The sequence below is a fragment of the Hipposideros armiger genome, unplaced genomic scaffold, assembly GCF_001890085.2.
Source record: "Hipposideros armiger isolate ML-2016 unplaced genomic scaffold, ASM189008v1 scaffold_1605, whole genome shotgun sequence".
NCBI lineage: Eukaryota > Metazoa > Chordata > Mammalia > Chiroptera > Hipposideridae > Hipposideros > Hipposideros armiger.
In genome coordinates, this window is record NW_017732955.1 from 83,833 (window position 1) to 104,483 (window position 20,651).

At 48.1% G+C, this 20,651-nt stretch overlaps 2 protein-coding genes across 3 annotated transcripts in view; both read left to right on the plus strand.

Moving 5' to 3' along the window:
• CADM3 (cell adhesion molecule 3) overlaps nt 1–17,162 on the plus strand; it is a 31,557-nt gene extending 14,395 nt beyond the window's left edge. The window contains exons 2-10 of one of the 2 annotated variants that reach the window (XM_019634359.1): nt 2,885–2,986; nt 5,120–5,260; nt 5,761–5,913; nt 6,611–6,748; nt 7,125–7,295; nt 9,865–9,955; nt 10,396–10,565; nt 13,168–13,293; nt 14,755–17,162. In XM_019634359.1, the coding sequence (XP_019489904.1) occupies nt 2,885–2,986; nt 5,120–5,260; nt 5,761–5,913; nt 6,611–6,748; nt 7,125–7,295; nt 9,865–9,955; nt 10,396–10,565; nt 13,168–13,293; nt 14,755–14,873 (1,211 nt within the window). In that variant the 3' untranslated portion in view covers nt 14,874–17,162. The remainder of the gene's footprint in view (nt 1–2,884; nt 2,987–5,119; nt 5,261–5,760; nt 5,914–6,610; nt 6,749–7,124; nt 7,296–9,864; nt 9,956–10,395; nt 10,566–13,167; nt 13,294–14,754) is intronic. The other variant, XM_019634360.1, reaches the window with a different exon arrangement.
• Nucleotides 17,163–17,262: 100 nt separating this feature from the next.
• ACKR1 (atypical chemokine receptor 1 (Duffy blood group)) lies at nt 17,263–20,254 on the plus strand. The gene is made up of 2 exons (XM_019634361.1): nt 17,263–18,751; nt 19,218–20,254. The coding sequence occupies exons 1-2, from the start codon at nt 18,731–18,733 to the stop codon at nt 20,202–20,204; spliced, it is 1,008 nt and encodes a 335-aa protein (XP_019489906.1). The 5' UTR covers nt 17,263–18,730; the 3' UTR covers nt 20,205–20,254.
• The last annotated feature ends 397 nt before the right edge of the window (nt 20,255–20,651 follow it).

Here is a 20,651-nt window from a genome sequence, read left to right on the forward strand (position 1 = left end):
AGGTAATTATTTCTTCTACTTATCCATGTTCCTGTTGATAGGATTTTAATCACTCATCCTCTCCCAGGGGAGTGGCCATTCAGAATTTATTATTACAATTGTACAATTTTATAAAAACAGCAAGAAAACTTAAGTACTTTTCAAAATTAGAGAGAGAAATGTCACCCCTGGGGGCATGGGGAACCAGCTACCTCTTAAGCTGTTTCTTAAAACACTACGAACCAGAATGAGTTCCCTGTAAGCCTGCAGAGACAATATATCAAGCATATTCCAAATATGCCATTTATTGGAGATTATTTGTTGAGTTATCAGTCCCCTCATCTGAATAATTCAGATTGGTTTGAATGACCTACATCATCATTTCACTTATTTATCCTATACAGAAAAAAAAATGCCAGCAAAATGCAGGAGGAGGGAAGGGATGACAGGAATGTAAGCAAGTAGAACTGAATTTAGAATGCAAAAAAAAAAAAAAAGCACAGATAAAAGAAGGAGAGTGAAGACTAAATCCATGCTGTTGGACAGAATATATGTTCTGCCTGACTAGGACTAGACATAGCACAGTGCCAATAGCAACTGAATGAATTACCAGACCAATTAAATTGTACTGAGCCCACTATGGTCTAAGTGCTAAAGATGCATAGACTCAAGGTATAGATGAGACTAATAATCAAACAAGTAAATTGCAATACAATGGGCTGAAATGCTATAAGATAAAGGAGCTGTTGAAAAAGATTTGACAGCATCACCAGAAAGAGAAAGAGGATTCTTGAGAGGTGTGCTATTTGCGTGCCTTTAGATAAGTCCCTGAACCCCTCTAGACCTCATCTCTAAAAACCGATTATCTATCTGCCTGCCTATCTCTCAAGGTTGTTTTGACATTCACTGAATTCATGGTTGAAAATAAACTCTGCCAACTCAAAGTCCTATGCCAAGGTATAAGATGGCTATTTCCTCTGTTCATTTGAGCAAAGGCCTATTAGTGTTTACTTTGTGCATTGGGTACCAATCCTGTGGGCTGAGCGCTGACTCTGGCTTCTCCCTGTCCCTCCACCATCTCAATCTTTAGCACAATCCTTTGGCTTCCTACTATGTGTTGAAGCAGCACACCCACAAATACCCAACCTGGAAAATAATATGAAACACTCACCAACTTCAGGTTGCCTCCATCCTTAAGATCCACAGAAGGCAGCAGGGTGAGAGCCTGGCACCCAGGGAGGGTCTCTGCTGGATAGGAGAGCCTGTGTCCCGTCCCCGGTCGCCTTTCCTTCTCTTGTCCTCACCTTTGTTGCCTCTCTCCATCAACACTTTCCTTGTCCCCTTTCTGCCTGCTTCTTTCTACCTGGTACAGATTTTCTGTTTTCTCTGCTTTACTGCCCCTCCCATTTGGGCATTAGGGCTTCTCCTGTTTTGAGAGCAGAGTGATTTCTGAAATCTCCCAGAACATGTCTGTGAAGAACAGTGGAGGAGGGTGGCGAGGAGGGGCGTCTCCATGGAGGCTTGTGAACCCCTGAAGCTATGTCTTAGATCCCTATCCAGGAAGCAAGGACTCTCTTACTCTCCCTTCCTTCCTGCCTCTCTCTTCCTCCCCCTTTCCCTTCTCCCTCACTCTCCCTTCTGCCCTCTCCTCTCTTTCCCTTCTGATTAGCCAATTCTCTCCCTCATCCCTTTCTACTCCAGTACCCGAAGCCCAAGTGCCACTTTTCTTTTTAGTCTCGCACCCCCACCACCTCGAACCCCCCCTATGACCCAGCGCCCCCTTCTCGTTCTTTCCTCTCCCATCCACCCTCCCCCGTGGGTTCTCTGGAGCAAAAGCGCAGAGACAATTAAAGTTATGCCCAGACTCCCGGCAAGACGGGCAGCAGCTCCGGACTTCCCTCAGCAGCCGATGACCTCACTGAATTTTGCGCATGTGATTGGCTACTTCTGGGCTGATGGCGGGAGACCCTGAAAAGAGTCCCTAGGCCTGTTTCTTTGTCCTTCTGCCTCTTCAAGTTGAATTGGGAAAATAGGCCATTGACACTATGCAGTACTTCACAAAAGGGTTTAGAGGCTACCCGCTAGGAAGAGAGGGGTTTGTTGTGCCAGAGGAGGGAGCAGAGTCAGTGATATAAAGTGGGCAGTTGGACTGAGGGTGGAGGAGGAAAACTTGAGAATTGGAGTTCTCAATGGAAGGTAACAGTCTGGGAAGGTGTGGAGGCAACTTCAGCCCTGGCTTGTCTGTCCTCAGTGGTAGGATTTTACCTGAAACAAATGGAGCTTTGGATTTGGATCAGGCCTTTAATTTCCAGTCTTTGTTCTTCTATTTGTATGATCTTGAGCAAGTCACTTCATTCTGTTTCCACACTGCAAAGTAGTAATGATAATACTAGAGTACTGATTTTACGGGTTTACTAAAAGGATTAATGTGAAAGTACTTTCTAATTAGTAAACCTGTCATTATTTTAGTAGATAACGTGGTGTAGCAGAAAGAATCTTGGATAAAGAAAAAAAAAGCCTTTGGTTATCTTTCATTTTCTCTGCAGTGATCTTCCCCAAGTCAACAATTAACCTTTATGGGCTTCATTGTCCTTACCTTTGAAGTGGGGGGGTGCTAAACCACATGACCGCTAAGATCTCTTTGGGCTCTAACATTATATGATTGACGGATAAAACTTAGCATCCTCCTTCTATTCACCCATTTGGAGAAAGAGTCCACTTCCTTTTTTCAGGACTCTAGTTAATGTCTTCCCTTTGTGAGAAACCCATCTTCTCTTGGGTATCCTGGTGAGCACACTTTTCACAGGGGCCAACCTCTTACCCCACCCGCAACAATGGAAGTACAGACCGCAAGCTGCAGCCGTGTGAATGTAGGGCTCATCCTTGATGGAGGTTCTCTCCCCAGGCTACTGGCAGGAGCAGAATTTGGAGCTGGGGACTCTGGCTCCACTGGACGAGGCTATCAGCTCCACAGTCTGGAGTAGCCCTGACATGCTGGCCAGTCAAGGTGAGAATCCAGGCCCTCTCATCTCAGTGTCCCTCACCCATCCTCACACCATCCCCCATTCATGTGGCATTCACCCTGTGTTCTCACGCCCCTCATCACCACACAACTCTTTCTCCTTTCCATCTGACATTGTAGTTCTTAGCTCTATACCACCAATGTCTCTAGCACCCACTCTTTCTTCCCTTACTCCAGTACAGAAACCTCTGTATCCTCTACACTTTTTTTTTTTTTCCAAAAATAAAATGATTCCAAGAGGAGTGTTTTCTTTAGAATAGAGAGTTTCTGGAAAACATAGTCAAGGTAGAACTCTTCATAAGGCACTGGGGACAATGAAATTACTAGTCAAAAATTGGTATATAGCTAATAGTAAATGAAAGGCTTCCCAAACCTTGCATTGAGATATTTAAAGAATATATCACTCCCAAATTTACTTAGTCATTTCAGTCTCTGGCTCACTAATTTCAAAATCATAGTTTTCATTCTCAAGCTAGGTGATTATTTGAGGGCATTCCAATGAAAAGACCACTCGTTTGAGAGTCAGAAGAACAAAGTTCTAGCCCTAACTATTGGGTTGTTGGAAAAGTCATGACGCATTTTTGCAACGAAAACCAGAAAAAATATGTCATGACTTTTCCGACAACCTAATAGAATCATTTATAAGTAGAATGATCTTAGGCAATCACTTCACCTCCATTGCCTCATGGTCTACATCTGTAAAACAAGGGAATTGGATTCCATGATCCCTAAGGTCCCCTTCAGTTCTAATTTTTATGATTCTAAACACTAAAACGAGTGGCCAGGCTTTGTGCTTCAATTTGGAGACAGCCACCCTGAAGCACTGGTGCTTGGTGTCAACTCCTGCACATGCCACCTTCACTCCTCAGGGCACCTTCCCTGCCAGGAGCGCTCATTGTATATTTCTTGGAGATGGAACTGTGGTGATCAAGAAAGAAAGAATAAGCAGACAGGGCAGGGGTAAGGTTGGTGCTACAGGGAGCATGGGTATCATCTAAATTACTCAATTATGGAATTAAGAAGTATGTTTCTTGGTTTCCTACTCAGAGAAGAATACTACCAGTTAGATAATTTAGTGCCATAGAAGAAATATTGTGGATGTTTTAGAATCAGAGGTGGAAGGTGTTATTTTTAGTTCTGTGAAGGTCAAGTGCTATTTGGTTATAGAAAGTCAGTCCTGAAGATGAGGGGACTCAATATTGGGAATCAGAGTCACTGCTTTGGGGAAAATGAAGCAATTTTGGGTGGAGTAAACAAGTGTCACACAGTCACACAGTCCGAGGGCCTCACAGCTATGCCTGACTAGAAGGCAGTTTGGGATTCAAATGGCTCATCCATATACCTTATTACTCCTTTTTTTGTTTAATTGGACTAAGGAGAGAGGGGTTAAAACATTTATTTCCATCACATTGAAAGGAAAACTTTAATCCTTTGCTCTTTAAAATAACACCAGGATGGTGATTTGGGTTTGTGTATTGGGAGGTGGGTAGTACTAATACTGAAAGGAATATGTTAAGGGAGCTGATGAATGAAAGGAAGTTATTGTTAGAGGAACTGAAAATTCCATGTCTAAAATTCCGTTTCAGTTTTTAGAAAATCTTTCTTGTTTATTTTGAAGTTTTATCAGTTACCTCTTGTGTAAATGAATGTGCAATCCAAGGGCTTGCCTGAATTTTCCCTCACCTTCAGTTTTGGGATTATTAGTCACAACTGTTTCTCCTGTTCTTGCTTTTATATGCAGATGGTGGCAGGAAGGCAAAACATAGAATGACAGATGGGTATGTGTGTTTTCAAAGGTGATTGGTAGAATGCTATCAGAAAAGATACATGTGGAGTGGTATGTGTAGATTTGGAGTGCCTTTATTTCTCTAAGTGTTTGTGGCCCTGTCAGTTCATTCAGCAAACATTCAACAAGTGACAGTTTTTCTGTGTATTCAAAACAAGAGGAAATACCACTACCACCTCTGTTCCTTCCCCTGTTCCTTCCTCTGTGATGTCTTAAGAGACACAGAGATCTGCACCTTGGATGGTCTGAATTAGATGAGGTGGACCTTGGTCCAGAAATGGGTGGAGGGGCTAGGGCTTGCTCAGGAAACTAACTGTATTCTACTCCTGCAGACAGTCAGCCCTGGACATCTGATGAGACAGTGGTGGCTGGTGGCACCGTGGTGCTCAAGTGCCAAGTGAAAGACCATGAGGACTCATCCCTGCAGTGGTCTAACCCTGCCCAGCAGACTCTCTACTTTGGGGAGAAGAGAGGTAGAGTCTCATGAGTTATCTCTCTCTGTGGCAACCATGGGCTGGGGAAGGGGACTGCAGCACTGCGGGGAAATGTCCCTGTAGTCCAGAGGCTGAGAAACACGAAGGTATGCTATTTGAGGAAGCAACCAACCATGGGCGCCTCAGCTAGTTTCAGAGAAACTTTAGGATCACAGCTCTGACCTAGGCCATGCATGGTCTTATAGGGTCCTGGGGTGACTTTACCCCAAAGAAGCAGTAGAGACAGCTGATATCAGTGTTGCATCTCACGAGGAAGCCCTTGAGATCCAGCCTTCTTTTCTGAGTATCTCTTTGGCTGTTGTGCCCAAGGGCCCAGGAAAGTGACTGACCTAAAGATTGCTCAAATTCAGGAGCAGTTTTCCCCCCTTGCCCCAAATCACACTCGACCCCTTCCCCCAAAGAAACTGAGCTGGGATGGAAGATAAATACGAAAGATGCCAATAAAAGCCTTGCTTCCAATTCTCCCAATTTCCCCCCAGCCCTTCGAGATAATCGGATTCAGCTGGTGAAGTCCACGCCCCATGAGCTCAGTATCAGCATCAGCAACGTGGCCCTGGCAGACGAGGGCGAGTACACCTGCTCCATCTTCACTATGCCCGTGAGAACCGCCAAGTCCCTCGTCACTGTGCTTGGTGAGGCTCCCCAACCCCAGGCTCACCACAGCATGCTCCATGCAAACAGATCTCCCTAAGTGGGCCCCTGAAGGAGCCTAGAGCCAGGCACGTCGCCAAGCCTTTTGGAAACATTCAGCTTATATTTCCTTTGCAACAGAATGAAATGCAAAGAGCGCTGAGTTCTAATCCCTTCTCTTCTACTTACCACTTACCCTGGGACAAATCTCTTACTCTCTCTGAGTCTGTAATAGAAAGATGATGATGTCTGTTCCAACTGCCTCCCATGAATGTGTGAGGGAAACATAAGGAGTGCATGTAATGTATGATTATAATGTTCAAGTTGGGGACCCTAGTTGCTTACATGCTTTCATGTAAGCATCCTATATTTCATCCTATATTTCAATTTCCTTCTTTGTTTCCCTGAGCTTCACGCTATTTCTGTGGCCACCCAGTTGTGCTGTGGGGTGTCAGGTCATGTATCATTTCTCAGGTATAGTTTATCTATCCAATACCATACCTCTCCCCCCCCCCCCAAGGTCTTCCTTCCTGGTCCTCAGGGAGGAGATCAAAGAGAAAGATATCTAGTCTTCTACTCATCATAAACCAAAATAGAGCCCAACTATCTTGACCCCCACAGAGGCCATCTCAGCAGGGATTGCTGAGTGTGACCTCATGGCCTCTCCTTCATATCCTGGCCATTCCCTATGCATGGTAGGAATCCCACAGAAGCCCATAATCACTGGCTACAAGTCCTCGTTACGGGAAGAGGAGACAATCATCCTAAACTGTCAGTCTTCTGGGAGCAAACCTGCAGCTCAACTCACCTGGAGGAAGGGTGAGCAAGTGCTTCCTGGTAAGTTCCTTCTGCCTTGGGGTTATAGGAGGAGGTGGTGCTTCAGGGAGGAGAGGAGAGAGGGACGGGAACATGTCTATATGTCTGTGTATGTGCACATAAGGCATGATGTAGAAAGAAAAAGTGGGAATGACAGATATTCTGTGCATACTGTGTGTGTGTGTGTGTGTGTGTGTGTGCGCGCGCGCATGCGCGCGCGTGCGTGCGTGCCTACATTCTCCTTGTGTGCACATATCCATTTCACAACTTTCTAAGATTGTCTAAGTTGAGACTCACCATCTGTATGTCTACAATGGGGCCCACACAATAGCTGTATGTTAGTGCTCACTCTGTGTCTATGTGTGTGTGCATGTATGTGTCTGTTTCTGCACTCTAGGAGAACCAACCCAAATACAGGAAGATCCTAATGGTAAAACCTTCACCGTGAGCAGCTCAGTGATGTTCCAGGTTACCCGAGAGGATGATGGGGCAGACATCCTTTGCTCTGTGAAGCATGAATCTCTAAAAGGAGCTGACAGATCTACCTCTCAACGCATTGAAGTTTTATGTATGTTATGGGCTTGAGGGTGAAGATGGATCAGGTATGAGATGGAGAGTGGGGAAAAGGAAAGTGCAGGTGAAGCAACAGGAACACATAAGTGGATAGGTAAAAACAAAATGCGACAAGAGGTTACAGGACTAGGTCAAGGGTCAGCAAACGTTTTCTGTAAAGAGCCCAATAGCAAACATTTTAAGCTTTGGGGGCCATATGGTCTCTGTCTCAACTACTTACCTCTGCTGGTGTTGCAGGAAAGTAGCCATAGAAGATATGTAAACAAATGAATATGGCTGTGTTCCAATAAAACTTTATTTACAAAAACATGTAGCTTGTAGCACCAAGGGGTAAGTTTACCAACCCCTGGGGCAGGTCTGTTTTATGCAGCAAGCTTGTAATTTGTGGTGGTAACTAAAGCAAATCAGAATTAGAAGATGCAAGTTCTAGTCCACCCTCCACCACTTACTAGCCATGTGATGCTAAGAAAATTACTTTACCCCTGAGCCTGGTTTTTTATTTGCCAAATGAGAAGATGGACATGGGGATCACTAAGTCTTATTCTTTTAGTTTAACATACTATAGTTTAGAGAAAATACAGGTGGTAGGAAACACAATCTCTCTGGCGTTTATTCCCAGATCTTTTCCCTACTGTACTCCCCTATCTGCCGTAGCTCTATGATTTTTCTTGGGAGTCTGACCCAAAATGGCCACTTGTAACCTTTCCAATGATCCTTATTCCTCTATGAAATCTGCCTTGAGTAAGGACAGCGAATTTCCCTCCTCCCCTGAAGAAATTTGGATATTTTCAAAAATAACTTTTCTTAGTGGAGGGGAACCAAGGAGTAAAGAAAATAAAATGCAAAGGCAGAAGAGCTGTAATGTATTTTTTGTTCTAACTTATCGAAAGGCTGGGTGTTTTTCTACAATAACTAAAACACTTAATCTCCTTGTGGAAGATCCAGGCCCAACTTCAGGGCTTTTTAAAATTAATTAATTAGTTCATTAATTAGTTAATTAATTATTGTTAGTTTCAGGTGTACAGAACAATGCAATAGTTATCCTTTTCACCCTTCACACAGAAACAACCCGCCTCCCCCATCTACTGCCCTCCCACCCCCGATATCATGCTTATCTATTAAAAACCACAATGAGATACCACCTCACCCCCGTCAGAATGGCTATCATCAATAAATCAGCAAACAACAAATGCTGGCGAGGTTGTGGGGAACAGGGAGCCCTGGTGCACTGTTGGTGGGACTGCAGACTGGTGCAGCCACTATGGACATCAGTATGGAGGTATTTCAGTGCTTTTTAAATCAGTTGCTGAACCCATTGCTGAAATTCGAACATGAGGTAGGTTTGGGGTGGCATCACTTTCCGTTTAGCAGACTCTCAATCTGGAAGCAAACGACGTGGATTCTAGCTGCAGTTATTTACTAGCTGTGTTACTTTCACCAAAGCATGTAATCTTAGCAGCTCCTGCTTACCTCACTACATTTTCCTGAGAATAAATGAAACAATATCTGTGGAAGCACTTGGTAAACTTCAGAGTTCTATATTGCTATAAGGTGTTTCTCTGATTATTAGTTCTGAGGGCCAGGTTTCTGGCCTTGCTTGAATTTCTTCCCCTAAGGCTGGTCCCCGGCCAGGGCTAAGGAAGGCCCTCCCCAGTCTGATCCCCAAAGACTTCTGTGTTAGGTACCAGACCATCTGGCAGTTACTCTCCAGGGAGCTTTTTGGCTCAACTGTGATCAGTACTCAGTCAACAATTGCTATACTCTAGGTACTGTGCTAGAGGTTTCTGTGGCTGTAGGACCCAAGAACACCCATTCTCTCACCTGGCCTGATTCTCTTTGTCCTGTTTGATTTGACTGAAACACCGCCATTAACTGGTTGTTAAGGTTGGCTCTATCCTTAGGGAAAGCTTAGCCTCTTTATCTGTTGTTCTAAACCAGAATCTGGTTGTATTGTTCTATCCGGCCATCTGGACGTACCCTCCTCAACAGCCCTTTGGGGTCAGTGGCAGATGCCATCATTCCTTCACAGAGCCCAGCTAGATTGTGTCCGTGCCTTTTTGCAGCCAAAATATGACCCTCAGCTCTTGCCGTTTGCCAGCTCTCACTTCATTTTTTAACCGATTACTAAAAACGTATTTTGTTCAAGTGTTGCCTCTGGTTTAAGCTCCCTTGCAGAGCAGAGGTTTCAGAGGTTGTGAGCTCAATAAATGATCAAGTTCAAGTGTATCTGTTCTGTTAGCCAATGTGTATGAAGTCCCATTTATGTGCTAGGCAGTGTGCTAAGCACAGGTGAACCAGCGACTCCCCTTCTCCGCTCTCTGTTAAGACACTTCTTGGATCATCTCCAAAGACAGACCTTCCGGAAGCCCACCTCTAAGTGGCAATACCAGTCTCTCCCACGTTCAACGACAACAGTGGCCTTTGCTCACAGAAGGAGGGGGATAAAGGTCTTTGTTCATGGCCTCTTGGGCTTCTGAGGCATTTAGGGGAAGAAGCCATAATGTATAACTGGATGATATTGTGGGAGTGGGAGTTTTGCATTGACATCATTTCCTTCTCCACAGACACGCCAACGGCGAAGATTAGGCCAGAGCCTGCACATCCCCGTGAGGGCCAGAAGCTGTCATTACACTGTGAGGGGCGTGGCAACCCCAAGTAAGGCGAGCCATTTCCCGCCCTCTAGTACAGCGCCAGACTCTGAAATCGTGATCTTCCTTTAAAGTCTTTCTATCTCCCCTGTATTGCCTGAGCCTCTCGTTGTCCCTGACACTGTCTCACAACATCCATCCTTTGTGTCTCCTGCAAAGAGCAGAAGTGGGGAGGGGCCCCTCCCTGGTTCCCTGAGGTTCCCATAAGCAACCAAGTTCCAGTAAAATACAAGTTAAGTAAATCTCCCGTTTCCCAAAATTGAACCCCAAGAGGGTACCCCTGCCTCCGCGCCTCTGAGCGGCTCAGCGTCCCTGGCCCCTATAACTTTTTGCGCTTTCATCAAACAGTCCTTGACTTCCCTGCTCCCAGGGTGTTTTTTTTTTAATCTCCCTTTAGCACCCTGACCTATTCTCTCCCGAACACTTGGGGATTCTTTGCCTCCACAGCCCCCAGCAGTACCTATGGGAGAAGGAAGGTAGTGAGCCGCCCCAGAAGATAACCCAGGAGAAAGCCCTGATCTTCCCGTTCCTCAACAAAAGTGACAGCGGCATCTACGGCTGCACGGCCACCAGCAAGATGGGCAGCTACAAGGCTTACTACACTCTCAATGTGAATGGTGAGCCCACTTCCAGCATCTCTTTTCTCTGTCCGTCTTGCACTCTTGTCTTTCTGTCTCCTGAGAGCACCCCCCCGGTAGTGCTTGGGAGTGGACTAAAGGGACAACACCCCCCTATCGAGGGCCTGACCACTCAGGCTTCATATCCACTCTGGACTGTGAAATAAGGAAAGATCAGTAGAATGGAAGGCTCCCATCAGACTTTGTTTAGCAGTGACGCCGTCCTCTGACCCCTGCATTCATCGGGCAGCAAGAAGAATAATTCTGTGTTTAGAGGCCCCAGAGCCTCTCAAGTGTGGGTATAGATTCATTGCCCTTTGCAGCAGGCTGTTCTCAGAGTTGCTTCTCCTATGACTAGTATGGGATGCATCCTGCTGCTATCCTCTCCTTTCCTGCAGACATGGGTCCAGCCGGAAATGGAGATAAGTTTGTACTCTGCTGAGAAATAGAATCTTTTCTCAGATGCCATATCTTTTAGAGGGGCTCGGTGATGCTGCTTCTCTGAAGTTCTCCCCAAAGGTGCAACCACAAAACCCGGTTTCAGGAGAAGAGACAGACTAGCACAGAGGTCCCTTTATGGAGAGTAAGCAGGAAATTTCTGAAGATCCCAATGGCAGTGGAGTCCTGCCAAATAGTCTTATAAGCCTTTGCTCAGAATAGGGGAAATGCATTGTGGGGGTGAAGAACATCAGAGTCTCCCTTGAGTGCAACGCCCCTTAAAGCAGTAAAGGGAGAGCAGCCAGGCCTCTCAGGGATAAGAGACCTGAGATCTTGATACCATTGTGTCTGGATGGGGTGATTCCAGCTCCAGGGCAGGCCTCAGATGTGGGAACTGCCTCAGCACAACAAACAAATCTACTGCAGGATGCCAGGACCATGGACGATGCACCGAGGCCCAGTATCTGCCCCCAGATCTCCCCAGACCAACTCTGATGATGATGGGCAGTGAGAGAAAGTTCTCGTTCCTTTGTGGTTAGCCTCTTGCTGATCTGCCCTGCCCTGTGTGGGTAAAGCCAGTGCTGTGTGGCCTAACTGCTTCCAGTGCTGACGCCTGGTGGTAGAATAAGTTACTGCACCTTTCAGGACTAGCCTAAGTAGTATTGATCCCCACCTGCCTGGAATTAAATTAAAGAGTTCTACCGAGAGAAAGGGGCCTGCCATGGATGACCCCAGAGATCATTTTGGCCATGGGAACCTAGGGAATTCTAGGGAATTTCCATCTCCGTAGTCTCTGGAATCATTATCCAGGATTTACTTTTAATTTGGACTGTGTCTCACATACTCCCTGGGAGAAAGACAGTGGGTAACCGCACTCTGCTTCCTCCAACTTACACCATCACCCCCCCACCATGATATGATTATCACGGAGCCCCCAGGCCCGTCCTCTCCCTCCCTCCTAAGTGGAACATAAAAAAACACAGCATAAACGTTTTCTTTCAAATGAGGTACAGGTAAATAAGGAACTAAAAAGCTGGCCCAGTCAAGCCTGAGGAGACATAAGGTAGGAAGGACAAAATATATAAGGAGTCAATGAAGTGTCAAGACCCAAGCCAAGTCTGTGGAAAAAGCTCTCCCATGGGTGGGAGAGTCATGCCCATGGCGAGTATAATTTTGGATGTTGTACTGTATCCTGAGCCTGTGTACTGTCTTCTCAGGCATTTGAGACTCTGTTATGACTGGTGCTGTCCTTGGCCTGCCTGACCTATCTGTGCCGTGGGAATCAATCCTCAGGAGATGCTTCTCTGGGGGGACTGATTCTCTATCCTATGGCATCACTGGAGGAAGCACAGTGGGACTTCTATGAGGGAAGTCTTTGTCCTTCCCAAACCTTTGGATGGTGGGCAGTGAAAAATGGGTTGCAGACCTTCCTGATGAGACTTGCTAGAGGATTGGGGTTTTGCTGGAACTCTAAACTCCCCTGCCAAGAAGGAACACTGTTCTTTATGGGGGGGGGGCGGTCACACTCTATCACATCTATCACCTTTTGTAAGGTATTGTCAAAGTGCCCAATTTTTGGATCCAACAGTTTTTCACTGCCCCTTTATGTGATCTCAGGACAATGGGTGAATAGGTTGAGAAGCCCCTCTAGAGAAGCCAGCTCAGAATAGCAAGCAGACAGGAGAGTAAGAGGGCATGAGGGATAGGGGAGGAATACTCTGATAACCCAGAAATCAGAAGAAAGAAAGATAGGCACAGAAACAGAGATAGAGAGAGAGAGAGAGAGAGAGAGAGAGAGAGAGAGAGAGAGAGAGAGAGAGAAAGAGACCAACCAAGAGATGATATAAATGTTAAAGCCATGATCTTTGACTTGGCCAAGATCAAACGTCAATGCCATGAACTCAACTGAAAGGTTTAATGGGAACAGAGTTATCTATTTATTCACAAATGCATCAATTTTATTTAAACAGTACTATGCTCCACGCACTGTGTAAGAAACGTGGGTACACAATAAGGCTTATCCCTTTTGCTGAACGATGCCATTCCATTCTCCCCATGTGAGTCCGTGTTCTCTGCTGTGTGAGATTAGCTGTGACCAGGTCAGAGATGCTGTAAGATTAAGGCTTTTCCCAGGTCTGACTGCATGCACTCGCCCTTCCTCCAGACCCCAGTCCGGTGCCCTCAACCTCCAGCACCTACCACGCCATTATTGGCGGGATCGTGGCTTTCATCGTCTTCCTGCTGCTCATCCTGCTCATTTTCCTCGGCCACTACTTGATCCGGCACAAAGGTCAGATTCGCGAGAAAACCAGCAGAACTTGGGCGTGAGTAGGGAGACAGGTCAGGAGCAGGCAGGCAGGAGCTGGCTGCAGGAAGGGCCTTTGGAGACTCAGTCAGCCCCTTGGAGTGTTTGCAAAAGAAGAATGCAGCCAACCCTGTGGTAATGGAAAGCCTCATCACTTGGTGACCGTCCAGTAAAACCAAACCTTCCCACTCAGTCAGCTGCTGCCCTGCCACCAGGGTTTTCTGCCGTAAGCAGAGAACTGCGAAACTCTGCACTTCTTCCTATACTTGCTTCCTTTAGTTTAGCCTCATTTTCCTGGGCCCCACAACATCTGTTTTCTTTTCTCCCTTCTCCTGTATGCACACCATCTCTCTCCACCCTCTCCTCACACACCTTTCTCATGTCCCCTTCTTATAACTTCTAGCCAGCAGCCGGACGACACCAACTGATCAAGTGCTAGCCAGCTCTCAACTGCCTTGCACATGGAGCTGACATAGCAGTTTCCCTAGCACTACCTTACATGCACACAGACACACAGACACACAGACGTATACACACAGACACACACACACGCACATACAGGCACGCATACACACATACACTACACAGATACAGACACACACATGTACATATACACACGCACATACGCGGTCTGACAATGAAGTTCACAGACTTGTTGCAACGATGTTGCTAATCTTTTTTGCTATCAGAGGGATTATTCATTATGAATTTGTACCAACTGGACAAACAGTTAACCGAGTTTACTATTTGGAAGTGCTAAAAGGGCTGCGTGAAAAACAACCTGAACTTTTCGGCAATTCATGGCTCTTGCACCACAACAATGCACCAGCTCACACGGCACTGGCTGTGAGGGAGTTTTCAGCCAGTAAACAAATAACTGTATTGGAACACCCTCCCTGCTCACCTGATCTGGCCCCCAATGACTTCTTTCTTTACCTGAAGATGAAGGAAATAGTGAAAGGAAGATATTTTGATGACATTCAGGACATCAAGGGGAATACAACCACAGCTCTTATGGCCATTCCAGAAAAAGAGTTCCAAAATTGCTTTGAAGGGTGGACTAGGTGCTGGAATGGGTGTGTAGCTTTCCAAGGGGAGTACTTTGAAGGTGACCATAGTGATATTCAGCAGTGAGGTGTGTAGCACTTTTTTTAGGATGGGTTCGTGAACTTAATTGTCTGACCTCATATACACACGTGCATATATATACACACACCATTATTTTTTTGCCTGTATTATTAATGAGATGCTAGTTAAAGGCAGGATTCATTAATTCATGGGGGTGTGGTCAGATGAGGGATATTGGCAGCAAAATACAAGTTAGGTCAGGTAGGGAAGAAGAAAGCTGTAAACAGGAGCAAGGTGTGGACGGGTGGGTGGGCAAGGGGGGGGGTTTCAAGGTTCTGGAAACTGCTCCTGAAAAGAGGAGTCCCTATCTCTCCCCAGGAACCTACCTGACACATGAGGCTAAAGGCTCTGACGATGCCCCTGACGCTGACACAGCCATCATCAACGCAGAAGGCGGGCAGTCGGGCGGGGACGACAAGAAGGAATATTTCATCTAGGGTGCCCACCCACCTCCTGTGCCCCTCAGGGGCCCCACGGGGACTGCTGGGGCCATTACCAACCCGGACTTGTACAGCGCGACCCCAGGGCCGCCCCTCCCGCTTGCTTCCTCGCCCCCCACCCCCTGTACAGAATGTCTGCTTTGGGTGCGGTTTTGTACTCGGTTTGGAATGGGAAGGGAGGAGGGGGGGTTGCCTCAGCCCTATCTGTGGCTTCTCTGCATTTGGGTTCTTATTATTTTTGTAACAATCCCAAATCAAATCTGTCTCCAGGCTGGAGGGGCAGGGGCCCTGGGGAGAGGAAAGCAAAACACCTGGAGCTTTAGGAGGACAGCGAGGGTGGAGGGGTAAGGACAGGAGAGGAGCAGGGCTGGTGGGATGGGGGCTCTTGCCAGGCCCCCATCCTCTACAACAGATCAGCTTCCTGGACTTCTCTGGGAGCGGGGACGTTACGAGCAGGAGCTAGAGGTGGCCTTTCTTCTGCTGAGAGTCACACACCTGGAGCTACGGACAGAGACACAGGTGCCTCTCTGACACCTATCCCACCTCAATGGGAAAGGGGTGAATGGAGGAGTCCCTGAGGAGATGTGACCTGCAGATGGCAAGTAGCCACACAGAGACCCACAGCTTGCACATGGTGAGGACATGGGTCCCTGCCAGAAGGAATAGATTTGGAGAAGAAAGTTGGCAGAGATGGCCCCATCTTCCCCTTGATCCCCAGGGTGGACGAAGCCAGGCCATTTTTACAGGAACCACCACTGAGGATAGCAAGGCAGGGCCGCCCCCTCTTGCTCCAGCAGCTGTGGGAGAGGCGCTGCTCTGGGCCTACCTGCGTCTGCCTCCCCTGCTTCCCTGCCCAGGGTCTCCTCACTCTCACTCAAGCCCTGGACTGTTGCTCAGCAACCACTTCTCTTATGGAATTGCTCAGCAATTCCTCCTCCCACCCTGTGCTGCTTTGCCCCTTTCAGTTCCGAAGCCCTCCCTTAGTCCTTCCTCCCTTCCCCAGCAGCCAGGCAGACAACCACGAAAATACTAAAAGGAGCGTCACTGCGCTAAGCTGTTTCCTGCCCAAAGGAAGGGAATAATGTGAACTCTGTGAGTGTGAGGATGTGTGTGCGTGTGCATGCCTGTGTGTGAGAGGCAACAAGGTGGGTCCTGGGCAAGTGGGCGGGCTGTGGGACATGTAATGGAGGGCTTTGGGAGCGGAGGATTCCTAACCAGCTTTGTACCTCCTATGCCACCCCTAGTGCCCATCTGTCGTGGAGAAAACAGTCCCAGGAAGCATTGTGCTCAGTTGTCCATCTCGCTTCACCCTAAAACACAGAGCATCAAACCCCTGCCTCAGTCTCCCTTCTCAGAGCTATGGAGTCAGTGCCACAGCCTTTGCTATGCACCCCTCAGGCCTCTCCCTAGCCCTGATCCTGGCAAGATCACCGTCATTTCATTTTCCCATAGTCTGTACACAGCGAGTTGAGGGCTGGGAGTGAAACCTATTCCCTTCCCATCTCTACCCCTGCTTTTGATTTTCTGTCTTCCTTTGTGGTCCAAGCTGGTTGCCATGGAGATGAGGTTGCTCACCCACCCTGTCCAGCCAGCTACCCTGTCTCAGACCCAAGATGCTCCTTGGCACTGCTCTCACCCTCCTCCAGCATGTCTTCCCTGCTCTAATAACCCAGGGGTGTGCAAAATGGAGGGAACTGCATCTAACAGGTGTGACCCAAACCCCTCAGTTCAGGTCATACCGTTGCAAATCTTTCAGCCGCTGGTTAGGGCCCTAGGCATCACAGGCAACCCTGCCCCTCTAAGCCAGGGCCCCTCCTCTTAAAGCAAGGCAGCCTAGGGCCTCAGGCCTTTCTGGCTCCTGTCTCCCAGCACCTGCTTTTGGGAAAACGACTTTTCCTTTTTGAGCTGAACCACTCTATCCATATTACACAGAAGCCATATTTGTACCGGGGGGTGGGAAGGGAGAAGGGTCGTTGTGCTGTGTGTGTCTGTCTGTGGGCTGGGGGTGGGGAAGGGAGCAGGGAGGGAATCGTGTATCTTTATAATCTTTTTAACTCTCCTGTGCTAATCTCAGAAGGGCACCCTCAATATATCTGGATCACCGTGTTGCTTGGCTGCCTCCTTCTTGCTGTTCTTGCTTCTGTGGGGATGCATGTGTAAGGATGGCTCTGCTGGTACCCTTATACCTGGTACCTCCAGGAGTCACGTGCGCCTCACCAGGCCACTCTCCCAAGGACATCTCTGTATGGAAACAATACAACTCTCCAAGGGAGAGACGTGTGTTTACTCCCTTTGGCTGGGCCCTTGCTTTCCGGAGGGTTTGGGGTGGGACGACTGCTCCCAGGCAGTGCTGGAGAAGGTGGAAATGAAGGTGAAGATACCGCCAAAATCATTCCAGGACAGCTTCAACAGACCCCACCCCCCCAAAGTCATTTTCTAGTCCCCCTCATGTTGAACCTGAAGCTAGAGCTAGTGTCCGGGGAGAAAAGGGGACAGTCTCTATAAATTCCCCCTTCTTTTGCAACTTGGCTTCCCTACTTTACCTCCAGGCACCCATATGTGAATTGGAAGGACTTGGCAGGACTAGAGTTAAAAAAAAAACACATGTTTTCTTGGACAAATGAAGCAGCTCTCTCTAATTCACCATTCTGACTTAGACACTACGTGACACCCCTTCCAATGTCCAGACTAAGTCTCCCTAACAGTGGAAATAAAATGCAGGGGAAAGGGAGACAAAATAGCAGAGATCCTGGGACAGTAACTCAGAGGAAAGGGCTACCAGAGAGCAGCCCTGTCAGCGTAGGCGGCTCCGTCCGCAGTGTAGCCGCCCTTTCTGTCTTCCAGCTGCAGAGAAATAGCAGCTGCCCCCATGTAAGGAACTTATGCAGTATGGAGATGCTAGGCCAATGCAGCAGTTCCACAGCCTTTGTGTCCCCAACAGAAATAAGAGTAGAGAGTATCCCAGAGGCAACGGGCCCATTTAAAAAGATCCCATTGTCCCCCAGAGCCTGCTCTAACTTGTCAGACCACGTGTTCTGCTTGGTATGGAAGATGCATTCACTGCACTCATAGTTGACGAGGCAAATGCCCAGTCACTCCCCGAAAGGTAGCTTCATTATGCTACCCCCCACCCCTCTTAACAGCTGCTCCTCCAGCCCTCTGTCTTCTCACGCTGAAACAGTCAGACCCACACCCAGACACCTGTCTCAGATATGTGCACATGATACACAGCCACACACACACATAAATAAGCACATTCTTAGACCCAGGCCAATACACAAAGAGCCCCCCACCCTCACACATGTACCACTTAGGTTGTCACCATCTCATGCATCCAGCCACAAGCACCACTAACCCCATTTCACAAACACATGGCTTTTGAGCTATCTTTCCTTGGATCAACTTCAAAGGGGTGGAGAGTCAGTGAGAGTCACCCATTGCCTTTTCCTCCAACTTCCCAGCATCTCTTATCTCTGTCTCACACTTCACCCCTGGCCCCTTCTTCCTTCCTTGTTCTTAAAGAATTCTTGCTGGAAAGCCCGCTGGCTTCTCAGCCTCCCTTTCCACCTTCTGGAAAATACCCGCTTTCTGGTCTCCACCTTTTTCCTTTCCCGAGTGCAGGTCCCCACCAGCAGAATCCAACCTCAAAACAGGAAGTCTTGGGTCAGTGCCCCATTTGGGCCTAAGGCTTAGGCAGGCAGTGGGCGTGGAGGAAAGACTTCCTGAATGTGCCACCCCATGGCCCTGCCCCAAACTGATGGCCTTCATTAGTCCCTGGCATTTATCTTGGAACCACAGCCAGTGACAGAACTGTCCCAGCCCTTCTTGCTGCCTGCATTGAGCCCAGCAGTGGTATGGGGAACTGTCTGTACCCGGTGAGTGTGGGGCGGAACCCACAGCCCCCGCCTCTGCCCCTACTACCCTTCCATCTGCCCCTGTCTTTCTACCACTTCCCTTCCCTCCTCATCGCTTATCGTTTCCCTCTTTTTCCCTCTCTACTTCTTACCCCAGTCTCTTAGGTTTCCCGTTATTGTCTTTATTTGTCTTTTAGTCAGTTCCATCCAGATCTCTCGTCACCGTGCCTCCAAACTTCCCCTGCTCTCCAGTCTCGCCCATCGCCTTTCCGCAGTGCTATTCTGTGACTGCTCCTCCACGAGCTCCTCAGGCTGCCTGTGTTGTCTTTTTTCAACTATCCCCCCTGCATCCAATTCCTCCAGCCCCCTTGTTCTCCAGCCTCAGCTTCCCCTCTGTTCCTCCCCATCCCTTTCCCCTCAGTTCCTGGGAGACTCTTCAGTGGAGTAACTAGATGCTCTGATTGTCCCCTCTGGGGATGTCCTCCAGGTAGACTCCTCCTCTGCTGGTGATAACTGGAGTAGCACTGCCTTTGGAGACAACTTTTCAGATGAGTGGAATAATTCCTACGACCTAACTACACAGGACTATAACTACATTGGATTTGAAGCAGCTGCCCCGTGCCGCTCTTGTAGTCTGCTGGACGAGTCCTCACTGCCCTTCTATGTCCTCACCAGTGTCCTGGGAATCCTAATGAGTGGAGCTGTTCTCTTTGCTCTTCTCAGGCCTCTCTTTCGCTGGCGACTGTGTCCTGGCCGGCCAATCCTGGCACAGTTGGCTGTGGGCAGTATCCTCTTCAGCACTGCTGTGCCCTTCCTGGCACCAGGGCTAAGTGGTGGCTACCACACCCACCTATGCCGCCTGATCCACTTGGTCTGGTATAGCTCAGCCTTTGCCCAAGCTTTGCTGATAGGCTTCTGTGCCTGCCTGGGCCCCAAACTTGGTCCAGGCCAGGTCCCAGCCCTCACCCTGGGTCTCAGCCTGGGACTTTGGGTAGTGGCAGTCCTATTGGGGCTGCCAGCCACCCTAGGCAGTGACATTTCCAATGGACTCTGCACCCTGGCACTCAGACAGGGGATTTTACGGTTTATGCACACTGCTGCCTGTTTTGCCATCTTTATCTTGTTGCCACTGGGTTTATTGGGAGCCAAGGGGCTAAATAAGGTATTGGGCAGGGGGTCATGTCCTTGGGTAGATACCCTGTGTGTCTGGTTCATTTTCTGGTGGCTTCATGGAGTAGCTCAGGGATTGGACTCCTTAGTGAGGTCCAAGTTCTTGATAGTGTCATCATGCCCGGCCCAGCAGGCCCTGGACGTGCTGCCGCACTTGGCAGAAGCCCTGGCAATATCGCACTGTGTGGCTACACCCCTGCTCCTAGCCCTGTTTTGCCACCAGGCCACTCGCACTTGCTTGCCCTCCTTGCCTCTTCCAGCAAGACAATCCTTTCATCAGGACACCCTTGGAAGCAAATCCTAGCTCTCTTCTCACATGTCAACCTGAATTAAAGTCCACACTGCTTTTATGAAGCTGGCTGTTTCTTATTTTGTCTGGGGATATGGAGGAGAGGAAGAAAAAGAGAGGGAGGGAAGAAGGGAGGGAGGCGGAGAGAGATATTGCACGCCAGACTTTCAGTGGTTTCTCTAGCTGGCCTGAGGAGAAAGTGAATTACGTTCAAACATCCTCAGGGCACACAGGTGTTCTCTTCAGGTGTGGAGTTGGTTCCATCTCTTCCAGGGGGAAAGAAAAGGGGGGCAAGAGTATGACGGGAGCACCTAAACTTAAAAAACTAGAAGAGATGGCTTAGCAGGTAAAGAAAAAAAAGTTGCTACAGAGAGCAAATGAAAGAAGACTAGAAACTGGACAGAGCAAAGCAGAGAAACGATGAGCCCAGATCATGACACCCCTCCCTATTTGGCCTGTCCT

Excerpts from the sequence above, each read along its gene's own strand:
- ACKR1 (XM_019634361.1), top strand. The coding sequence starts at position 18,731 with ATGGGGAACTGTCTGTACCCG. Across the intron at positions 18,752-19,217 it reads TGGGGAACTGTCTGTACCCG|GTAGACTCCTCCTCTGCTGG; the intron begins GTGAGTGTGGGG and ends GATGTCCTCCAG.